Source organism: Falco naumanni, chromosome 6, assembly GCF_017639655.2.
Source record: "Falco naumanni isolate bFalNau1 chromosome 6, bFalNau1.pat, whole genome shotgun sequence".
In the NCBI taxonomy this organism is placed as follows: Eukaryota; Metazoa; Chordata; class Aves; order Falconiformes; family Falconidae; genus Falco; species Falco naumanni.
The window spans coordinates 17,985,802-17,998,143 of NC_054059.1; the positions used below are offsets into that span (position 1 = coordinate 17,985,802).

At 35.5% G+C, this 12,342-nt stretch overlaps 1 protein-coding gene across 1 annotated transcript in view; it reads left to right on the forward strand.

Annotated features, from left to right (window-relative positions):
- The window catches only part of COL21A1 (collagen type XXI alpha 1 chain), a 113,924-nt gene that overhangs the window by 77,849 nt on the left and 23,733 nt on the right, over positions 1-12,342 (forward strand). The window contains exons 18-19 of the mRNA XM_040599398.1: positions 9,181-9,225; positions 9,607-9,660. Coding sequence (XP_040455332.1) covers positions 9,181-9,225; positions 9,607-9,660 — 99 coding nt within the window. The remainder of the gene's footprint in view (positions 1-9,180; positions 9,226-9,606; positions 9,661-12,342) is intronic.

Consider the following 12,342-nt stretch of genomic DNA (forward strand, 5'->3'; position numbering starts at 1 on the left):
TGCTATACTTAGAAACCAAATATAGGCAGTAGGCTATCAATGGAGAAGACACTTAGAATGTAGCAGCCATAAATATTTATTATTTCAGTTTATTTCATTTACATATTGCTGTTCTATCCTGTGCTTCTCAGCATGTTTATGGCGAGTTACTTAACCACAAGTACAAAGAGGACTAGCAAAAGGATATTTGCCTTTCCTCTTTCTGATCCAACTTCAGCAGGGTAGTACCAGGGTAACCAGTTTTGTTGCTAGTCATCATTCTTCGACATGTGGGACAAGCCAGAGAAACGATGAGCTGTACCTGTGTCCTCAGAGGGTCCGAGTTACAGCCTCCTTGAGAACAGGGGTCAGGGTAGTGATATGAGGCAACCTAGCTGTAACTCCTTTGGGGCACCAAGTACTGTATGTGGGCATCTAATCTACAGTCTATACTCAGATAATTATCCAGAATGGTTTTCACCTTGTATAGTCAAGTAGACATATTTAGTCTATCTCTCTGTTATGGTTCTTCTCTGATACAAAATTAGTATTTGCATAGGATTATTCATCCCATCATGAAATACTTGTCTCAAACAGATGGGGTCGTTTTTTTTTCTGAAGTTGCCTGTTTCTTTTAACTGGCTTAGACAGTTTAGATTTTTAAATTAAAGTTATTTGAATTGAAACCTTCCACAAAATGTGAAAGAAAAAACCAAGCAAACAAAGCGAGGTTTCTTTGTTATTTTTGTGTTCAGGTGGTAGCCGGACTGTCAGAGTAACTAGTTTCTTGTTATGCTTCTTCCATGTGTCCTTCATGATTAGTTATTCTTGTACAGCGTGCTCTTTGCTTAAGATAGATTGTCACATACTTCATAGTTTAGAAACAGGAAAAGATGTAGTAAAGTTAAATAAGGGAGATGTGCACTACTCGTGAGTCTTAAAGGTTCTTTCATCAGAGAAACCATGTTAGTATTGCTTATACTCAGTATTGTGATATAGTTTTGTAACTGAGGTAGTTGGTTCATCTCTGTTGAGAAAACCATGAAGACAGTCCCTGTCCACAAAGAGCTTTAAGCCTGAAATTGTGAAGTTGATACTCAAGGCTCAGGCACTCAAGTGGATACAGTGCTGCCAAATTTGGAGCAATTAATGTTTTCATTTTTATAATCTTTATGTATTAAAATTACAGTGAATTGAAGATATGGAAAGTCTTGTCAGAATACAAGCTGGCTTGCTATCCATAATGAAACAAAACCCGAAACTATTTAATCAGAGTGAATTTAAGTCCATTTGTAAGGTTTAATTAATGTTTCTGCTAAGATTAATATATCATGATCTCTCCTTCCCAAAATGAAAAAAGAATATGACAAAAATACTTATTTTTTCATTTGTACCACATCATGTTGTATTGGAAGTCTTCATTATTATGTGTGTTATGACCAGCATTTGTTTATCTTTCAGATAGATAATGTTAATATATTGTATATTTGTGCTTAGCCATTGTTCTAAAAAAGTTATGTATCACAAATCAATAGTACTCTGGGCTGATGAAGCCCAAGGAATGCAGTGTGTATGGGATCCTGTTCTTAGGTCAAGGTTAAAAAAGATTGACTTTAGGATTTTGACACATTTTACTCATAGTGGACCAATATGGAATAAATTACTACAGGACCAGCAAAATCAAGGTTATTAGATCCACTAAGACCAAGAATAAAGAAAGGTACTACAGAAATATTAAACCATTTAAGAAACAACCTTTGACTCTTATTGTGCAAATTAATTTTTGCTTTAGTAAATTGGTTTTAGTAATTAAATTTAGTCTAAGTGATTGCTTTGTGAGTCAAGGTGTGATTTTCCTTCTTTTCACTCTGGAAGGGCTTGATCCCAGTCTCTGCACCAAGATTTCTTAGCTTTTTCTTAAACAGATAAGAATTGCCAAGCAGACTCAGGCTAGAAGAGTTGTCACAGAACTTTTTCTCTGACAATGGATAGGAGTATGTAGAAAATGATTTTTTTTGCCTGTAATTTACTGCCAAATTCTGTCTGTCAGAGCTTTTGGGACTTCCTTAGCCAAAAATGAATGCTGGTTTATCCTACTTAATAGCCAGCAATGGACTAATTCCCTAGCAATTTTACAATCCTTTTTGGAACACAGTTTTACTGTTTTCATTTGCTACATCCTGTAACAAATTTCACAGTATGCACCATATGGAAAAAGTGCATGATTTGTTGTTAAACCTACTCACTGCTAAATTAACTGAGTGGCTTTTTACTACAGGAGAGGGGGATGGCTGAAAATTGCATTCTTGTACACCAATGTGACCTGTGTGAACAGAACTACGATTTTTGTAGCGTCAGGCAGCTGGGCATGTTGAGTACAAGGAGCAGAGCAGCTGTCAGTGTCCTTCAAGGCAGCTCTGCCATCCTCAGCCTGCTCTCTCTTATTTATGTGCCAGGTACTCAGATTGTGTGACACATCACAAGTTTTTCTCTGTAATTTAAGTAATAGATAAATATTAAAACATTTTGAAAGCATTTAACTGCTTAAATATCAGTGTGTTTATGTGTGTCAAAGATGGGTCAGTTTGTCAGCTGTTAGAAGTCAGTGTAAACTCTTTAGACTTTAGAGATTAGATGTTGGTTTGCACAGTCTGTAAGGCTGGTGCCTGGCATGGCAGGCAGAGGAAAGGCATCATGGTATCACCTGCTGGGCTGGGCGCTCGAGCTTTCTCTGGCTACCTTTGGATCCACAAAGATCAGACAAGTCTGATGCATTATTTTGAAGGGTATTTACAAGAAACAGTGACAACAGTTGCAGCCTGTAGAAGGATATACACAGTTTTCATTTCCTGTTAGTATTTCCAGCTTTCAAGTTGCACTTTTCCAATGTCTGTATTGTTGGCAATGCAACAGGGGTCACTGTGTTCCACATTTAACATATGTGTATTTTATTTTTAATAACTCATTTGCCAAAAAAAAAAAAAAAAAAAAAAAAAAAAAAAGTTGCAAACTCTGGTCTTAAAACCACAAAGATCTTCTCTTGCATTTAATTTAAAGTTGCTGTTCTAGTGAAGTGGATGCTCATTACGTCTGTGGGAATGCTTCTTTGTATTTTTCTTTGTCATTAATTCCGACTATTCTGTAGTGGCAGATGCAGCTTCATTGAATTTCTTTTACATGTTTTGCTATTTTCCCCAATAGAAAGTTTTATCCACTATCCAAATTTGGTTTGTATCTTTCATTCTATTAGGATTATCAAGGATTTGCTGTAATCTTTTAAAAAGTATCTTGACTGTTGTACTTTTATCCAAATTATGGCTTGACTTGTACTTTTTACATACCTCTGGTAAATCTCTCATGTGTCATCAAGTATGCTTTTTCAAGTAAGGATATAGAAACAGTCATATTTTTTGAGTGTTTAAAGGGATCATGGGAACATCTGGGTAGATAGATATCTTTTGTGAATCTTCTTCTGTTGCTGTAATTCATGTAATGTCCTTTAGTGTCTTCCTAGAATCAGAACTGCAGTTTTTTCAGAGTGGAAGGAGCCATTTGATTGAAACATAATTCAGAAAAATCTTATATACTAGAAAAAACATCTTTTTGTCTGTAGTTATCTGCTTTAAACCCGACCCTTCAGCTGACCCTGATTAACTGTTACCCTGTTGAAGAAAGAGTAGGGTAAAAATTAGCACCATTCTAGCAATCTTCTTAAAATGCCTATGGATTTTTTAAGACTGAAACTCTGATAACAATTTCTCAGTGCCTTGGTGGGAGCCTTTTGTGAGGCTTGTGTCACTGCCTGAATTATAAGCAATCATTAGGGATACAGTTTGAATTTTTGTTGTGTAAATGTGCATCAGCCTAGAATGTGACCATCTCTTAACAAAACTGTCTAAATCTTACTCAATGGATGAGTTTTTTTTAATTAATATAATTTAAACAAGGTGGAGTCACAGCAAAATATGCTCACTGATCATCCTCATTAAAAAAAATAAACTAAAAGCAGATACTATCTTAAGCCATAAAATAAACTATAATATTTACTAATATTCAACAATAGTAGTAGAGAAGCTGGTAGATTTCCCACCCCCAGATGATGACCTCTGAATTAAAGGGTTTGTGCTTATCTTATGTTTTACTACTTTCTCATTTTTTCAGAAGGTCTCACTTTTTAAACAGGAACTATTGCTTTATTATAAATTAAAATTTTTACTAGAGAAAAATGTTATATTATTTCAATTATTTTTGTCTTGATGTTGAAAGAAGAGTGGATAGTTTGAAAAACTCTTCCGTAGTGATTTGTCTAGACAGTTTTTATCAAATGTTTGACACATTAAAAAATCCAGATATACTGTATTCAGTGAGGAGCCTGTTTAAAGCAGTATGTTGAAAGAGTACAATTTTGTATACCTACCCTAAGAAAATAAGATAATAAGGTAATTGTAGTCATGTTCTCTCCATCTACTTGGGAAATTGACTGCAATAGTGTTTGCTCATAACAGAGAAGCTTTTGGAAATACTCTATAATTTTGCATCTTCCAGAGACAGAGTTTACTGATCCGTTATATCTGTAGTCTAGAAACTCCTACTTTCCATACTAGGGCTATCAGCCAGTACTGAAGAACGAAGACCTACCAGGCACCGAAGAGATGGGCATATTATAGACAGAAGCAGAAAATAAAGAATATATTAATCTAATAGATATTAATTTTAGGAGTAAAGTTAAATGTGAGGGAGATACAAATGAGCTGTAACACTAGCTAGAAAAGTGGGAAAAAATATTTTGAGAAATGTAGCTTGTGGCTGAAGTAAAAATCCTTACACCTAGTTGATCTGTATATAAGGCCTCAGGCAATTTACTTAATGGATTTTTTGTGGAACTGCATGGAAAAAAAATCCAGCTGTTTAATATCATCCAAAACAAAATAGACACTTTATGATTAATGAAAGCTACAAGAAAGGTTTTCCAGGGATTGTGAAATCGTGTTCCTTTTACAGTTAAGTCCATTATATCTGCCAGATATTATCAAAGAATGGAAGATTTATTTAAATTGCTAGAACTGGGATAAAGAAGAATAGTTATACAGAATTTTCTAAGTGTCATCATTGAAGCTCATCATCACAATAGAAACAAATTCGTGCTTTTGGGTGTTCTGGAGTCCCAGCTGTGGGGGCTGCAGCTGAGGAAGACTGCAGCGGGGGATTTAATTACATACCCAGATGAGCTTCATTCTGTGATGAAGTGGTGAGACCCATGGCTGAGCATTGCTATTTCTTGCAAGAAAAGCATAGCAATAGCTCCCTTTACCTTTGGATATCCTACTTCACACCTATACGTCTTGTGATTCCTAGCCAATGTGAAGACTTTGTCAGAAGCTTTTGCTATATGAGCCTATAGAGGTCTATCACACCAGGCATATACTAACAAGAAAAGCAAAGAAAAAGAGATAAGTTTTGCTCCAGAGAATGAGACGTGGGATTTGGTTGCCTAAGCATTGACTCCAAGAGCCATTTGAGATGTATGAGCGCAACTGCAACATCTGGCACATACAACACAGTACTTAGAGCACACCACCATCTTTTTCAAAGGGTAGATCAGCTATTCCACAGCACCTTCAGTGGCGCCAGAGGCAATTTGAGTTACCTACATGGCATTTAAGTGTCACTTTAGATCTTGGGGGTACTCTGCAAAGCCTCCCCAGGTCTGTAGCAAGAGCTTAGAAAGCTGACAGGCTTCTAGGTACACATATGTAACACAGGGTGAAAGAGAAGGGATTAAACAGGCAAAGGAGGCTGAATAAAGTGCAAAGACAGCAGGGACTCAATACGTAACAAATCTTGGTTAGCTGCTGGACTGATACATGATCACGTTAGTTTTTAGGCACAAGTGCAGCAGCGTGTAATAAAACTGCAGTTGAGACTCTTTAGATTAGACATGATTTTCAACCAAGGAATTAGGTTTACTAGGCTATCTTGCTGGCCTTAAATTTCATGTGATTATAGTATTTTCTGATTAAGGATAAAAAAATAGTATTACAGGCTTTTATGGTGTTAGGGAAAACTTCCTGTTTAAAGGAAGTTTTCAGTGAAAGGAGGAAGACATTTGAATGAAATAAAGGTAATTGAGAAAGTCAGACTGATGATGCTGAAAGAACTAAGGCAATGGTAAGGCTTGCAATAAACTTCATTTTTAAATATGAAGAAATGATTAATAAACCTTACATGAAATTTGATATAGAAGAAGGAGAACAAATTAACTGATTCAGAAATGTAAGAAGGTCCAACATGTAAAGACAGAAATGACTAAAGCACAGTAGATACTTTGATTTTTAGCTGTTCTGGCTAGAAATGTAATCCTTTTTCATTGGCATTATAACTGCATATATGATAAATACAAACCATTTAAAACAAGTTTCTAGAAAGACAAAGAAAATCTATAATTACATTTTTTTTTCTTATTTAATATGAACAAAATGTTGCTTCATAGCTTTGCAAAGGACATCCCCGAAGGAAATTTTTTTCCATAGGCCAGTGACTCATGAATTATTCCATAGCATTGATTCTATTACTCCCAGTGGGTGGCAGTTTTCCCATCTGTAGTAGTTCCAAACATTGTGTTTCCCTTAGTGGTAGAAAATTGCATGATGAATCTGTTTCATATTAATTTTGATTAAACACAGACATTTGTGATAACTTTAGTTGCAATATACTCTTCACAAAAGTTACATTTTTGTCATACAAATGGGAGTAAAACTAGTTGCTTCACCTCATGCTTTAAAGTAAGAATACATTTTTGATAATTTTGACAATTAAAGTAAGGTTTCTTTGATAGTTTACTTTTACGTTACCCTATTAAATATAACTTCCTATTAAAAGTGCCTTATTACTCGTAGTGGACAAACAGGTCAGATTCTGATGATTTGTACTGCATGTGAAAGCTCTGTTTAGGAACACGACACATTTCCAAAGCTTGGTTTGACTTTTGACCTAGAATTTAGGGAAGAAACTTGGGATATTTATACTACTTTTTAACCTTGTCGTTTGGGAAAGTGCAAATAATTCTAATTGGCATAACCAGAGATCATCCATGTAAAAGGAAATAATAGACTGGGAATAGATAATGAGAAGGAAGCCAAATTTAATTTTTTTAGGTGTCCTGGAGCTGATCCTACAGAAATTAGGTTTTGTAATTTCTGAACCATGGAAGCTATACATAAAAATAAATCCCATGGGAAAACCTCATTCTTTATGACCAAATTAGCCACTTCATTCTTCTCCTCTTGTGCCAACTGACGTGTGGAGAATAACTGAAAATCTTCCACTCTGGGAATCACTCACATCAGCATAAGTGATAGATTCTTTCTTAGCTAGGTGAATGTCAATGAGCTCTAAGAGGATGTTAAGGGTCTGGACCAGCTTCCACTGAAGTAAGAGCCTAAGTTCCATGTACTTCAGTAGTGCAGAGTTAATCAGAAGAAAAGACAGATTTAAAAAAAAGGAAATATGACTTAGTTTTACAATTATTGTTTGAGTTTTATCTTTCTTTGACACTGATGTAAAGTTAAATGTATCAACAATTTCTTTTAGCCAAGGAAGTTCAACACAGCTCAGTGGGATGTTGTTTCTTCATTTAGGCATGCTTATATAATGGTGAATTGTTGTGTTGGATGTAAATGCTGTGTTGGACAATTATGTGAAACCATCTTCTCTTAGCCCTGCAAATAGCATGGAAATGTAACCATGGAAGGCTTTGGTATCTCCCTTCAGTACAAGAGGGTTGCTGCCTAATGGGAGGTTTTTCAGCATGTGTGAAATCCTGTTTTATATTACAGATACAGGTCTTTATAATTCAGTTTTATATTTTACTGCTACAGAAATTAACTGTTAAATAATTATACTGAGAACTCATGGACAGGTCTGGAATTTCCTAAATGTGATGATAAATAAATATCCCTGTTTCCCATCTCTTTGTGCAAAAGATCTAAGGTGGTTTTGGACATAAGTTTAGCAAGAAGAGTTATGCTATACAATGTGAGTAGAAGTCTCAGAGTGAAGCATTGTGTTCCAGGGTTTTTTTTGTTATATTCTTTGATCTCTTCTTTTAATGATAGGTACATTGGAATTTTGATGATCTGTAAAATGCTCAGGATGTAATTGTTAACTCATGTGCCATTGGCCAATGAACTGTTTCTGCTTGATGGGCTCATTAACTAGAAGCTGGGTGTAAAGTGCAAAACAATGGAACTATCTTTTCCAAGCCAGCATTGCACAGATGTAATCCATATGGAAACTATCAGGTTATTCCTGGTTGTTATGTTCATGTTAAATTTTTTTCCCACAGAATGCATTTGTTTTGGTGGTGTCTAGAACAGTGCTCTGGTTTCCACTGCAGCATATTTATTTCAATATTAGATGAAAACGCAAAGTCTGTAAGCCACAATCTTGCTGCAGATTAATCAGGGTACAAGAACAGTGTCTGTCCAATAAATTTGAGTAGTTTTACTTGAGAGAAAAAAATAGATTAACTGAATGTAGACTACAGTTTCAAGTATATGTGGAGTTCTGTTTTAAAATAGAATGATGTTAAATTAACTGATCACTGTATGAAAACCGAGGAGACTGTAGAGTTAAATGTGCAATGATGCTGAGGAAATGACAAGAGGTCTTCAAGTATTTATGGAGGTGGAAGCTAGCATAGATCAAATACAATTGTAGTTCTCTCTTGTGTTGTTTCAATTGCTGTATTTTAGGAAAACAGAATTTGTCATACTCATAGTTCTATTGACCGGGACTTTTGCTCTCACTTATGTGGAAATTCTTACGGATAATGAAAAGTGGTTTCTTTCCCTGTGTCAGGGTTTTCAGTAAAGCACTGAAGCCCTTGGTGGGCACCTGGGAGTATGTAAGCCTACCCAGCAGCAGACATGGACTCCTGGCGTGAAAGCACTGGGGAGTGAGTGAACATTAGTGTTTCACTGTATCCCCAGATCAAATAGTTCTCGTTTCCAGCTGAAGCTCTTTTCTCTTGTGGTTTTTTTTTTTAAATTTTCTATTTCCTGGCCATTTCTGAACACAAATCATATGGCAAATGCTAAATTTATGAGAACATGAAGGGGGGGGGGGGGGGGGGGGCTGTTATATATTATTTTCTGGAGAAACTATTCCATGTATTTAAAAGGTTTTCTTTTCCCCCCTCAGGGAATTCCTGGAATCCCTGGAAATCAAGGAGCAAAAGGACAAAAGGTATTATTAACAGTTCAAACCACAGTTAAAACCTGTATGTATATATATACACCCATTCCAAAGTAAGGGTTCAGTCTGTGCTCAGAGAAGAGTTTTCACAGTGGGGATTCAGGACATCAAATAACGCTGCAAATGAATGGAGACATGCTCCAAATTCTTTGAGTCATGTTCAAAAATCTCTCATTAGGTTTAATTTCAATATTCCAGAAGGAATTAATAATTTAAAAGTAACAAAGTTAACTTCATAATACTTTGAGAAATAATCCTAAATAAATAAATCTACTTAATTTAAGATATTTAACAACATAAAAATAAAGAATATTTAAATTGTTAACTACACATACATTAATCACAGAATTCTTCTCTTTATGTAAAAAATAGGGTGAAATTGGACCACCGGGTCAACCAGGAGCAAAAGGGTCACCAGGGGATACTGTAAGTTTGCAAAATGGTGTTATTTTGAACAAATAATTCTGATACTGTCATTCTCTGCTTCTCAAAAGCAAACAAGCAATGGCAAATACAGTAGCAACCTAGCATTTTCAGACTGGCGAAGATGATCAGACTGAATCTAATCTCTGATTTCCCCCTGAAATATTATATACCCACTTTTCTTTTAAAATTGATCATTTTCTGACTGCATGTTTGATAAACAAATCCAGGAAATATGTTAGTCTGAATTTACTCTCTGAATTAATTAACTGTGAATTAATTTTGAAAGTACTCATGTAAATTTATTTTGAAAGCTAAGACTGACATAAATATTGTCACACTCTGCAATGGATTTCTGAAGATGAATTTCAGGTTGTTTTTGTGGTGGTGCTCTTTTGACAAACACTCTGAGAATAGCTGAGGTTACTGAATTCCCGAACTACTTAAAGAGAGATTTTTATCTTGGAATATAGAAAACTAAAAAGAATTGATTCTTTTTGGACAGTCCACCTTACCACATCTTTGTGGCTGTGTGAGTAGGGTGGTTTCTGTGTTATTTATAATTCCTTAGAAATCACAGTAGTAAAATAATTGTTCTGTAAGTTGGCGCAAGTATATATAGACTTTTAAAACCCAGAAATTTTAAAGGCAAATGGACAGCTGTTTAAAACTAGAGAGCTTTCATTAATTAGTAGGAATTTCATCAGGTGTGTGTATATATATTCACATTTATGTATAATGCTGCCTTAAAAAAATATTATTTTGCTTTTGAAAAGTTCAGCAATGTTTAGATGGTCTCATTATTAATCATCCTCACTGTTAATATGCCTTTTTGCAATTTTCATTTAATGCATGAGATATTTTATCTTCTTCACTAAAATGCTTCTGACTTTCCTGAGAAACACATTGGCTTAGCATTCATAAATAAGCTGTTTACAGTGATTTTTCATTTAGTTAAAGAACTTCTGTTGCACCCTGTATTTGACCTCAAGCAGATAAATATATACTATTACTACTAGATTTAAATAAATACTGTAGAGAATTAAGTACAGAATGAAGACTGATACTATTATCTCTATGCACAGTGGAGCGCTACATGACCAAAAAGTTTTAACCTTTTAAAAAATTTGTTGTTTATTCTTAGTGTATACAGCCATACGGTAGTATAAGAGATTTTATGCAGTTGTATTCAGGCTACAGAATTAGTAACACTTGCTAGGGAAAAAATTAGATAATACTTCTTGATTTGTAGCTAAATGGCATTTGCAATTTTTTTAATGTGTGACAACAATGGGAAGATGATCACATGCTTTTTTCTTGCCTTGTTGCCTCATCTTGAGATTCACTATATATTGTGTGTGTAACAGTCTTGTCCATGCCCAGTCCAAACAGAAGGAACTTCAGTTTCTCAGGAAGCCAAAAAGGAGTTCAGTGAAAATATTGGGAAATTTCAGCATTTCTGTAGCGTTACTACTGGGATAAATATGATTACATGGGGAACTGTAAGATACTGCTCCACTTTTGAAGATAAATATTCACTGAGTCCAACTCTGTCTGTTAGTTTGATTTTGATAACAGGGATGAGTTTTCTAAGATTTGAAACAAGTATCAGATTCTTACAAATGCTTTAATAGCATTGCTTTGATAAATAAGAGACTAACATAAAAACACTTTTTTAAAAAAAATAATCTCAGAGCAATAATTCCCTTTCTAATTAATTCTGCCTGAAATGGGAGAATAAAAGGAAGTAGTAGATGAAATTATTGGGACAAAGCTGAGGGATTGGAGTAGCAGCAAGAAGGAAATGGTCTGGATAGAGCTTCAGAAAAATCATTAGAAATAAGCAGATGGCATTCATGACATGGAAGAAGAGACTGAGAAGCTTAGATAGTGATGCCTGCATTGTAGGTACAATTGGAGCTGACCATTTTATTCCTAAATAGGGAAGCTATGGTTAGAAGTTGTGATATTTCTCCTATCAGCAGCAAAAGACGAGGCTATGGCAAATGTAAGTTTTCAGCCCAGTGACATATTTGAGGAGTGTAAATTGTGGATGAAAGCTGTGAACTGTTTTCTCTGCTGCCCTTGCCATTGTGTTAAGCTTCTTGTTATTTTGGCAGCAGGTGAGAGAACGTTGCTGTAGGTTCTTGGATTTTGGCAATTGTTAACAGATTGTATTGTTCAGTTTCATAAATTGTCTCTCTCAATTTATCTACCCCATCTCTTTTCAGGATCTTTCCCTATGAAAATGCTTCATCAGTAGTGAACTTCCTCTTGATATCCAGCCATTAGGCTGGATTTCATCCATTCCAAAAGACAAAGGGGTTTCGAATGCCACTTTGTAGTGTTAAAAGTGGAAGAAAAGGAGACGACTCATTCTGAACTTAAAGAAATCCGTACTTAGATCTGCAAGGCCAAATACAGAATAGGCAGTAGCTCTCTAGAATGGGCTTGATGTTCATTCCTCAGTCATCAGGATGCCTACTGTCACATCACTAAGGCCATTTTACTGTCAGTATCAACCTCTCATTGCAGGACAGGAATAGTCTTTTAAGGGACCTTTCTTTTCTGCTCTCAGTGACTCCAGTGGCGTTTACCCAGGCTGTTGTGGTAGCTTGTGCCTCATTTTGGTGGGTGGCAGGAACCTTGGAAGAAAGAGCATGCCAAGGATCTCCATGTGGAGCC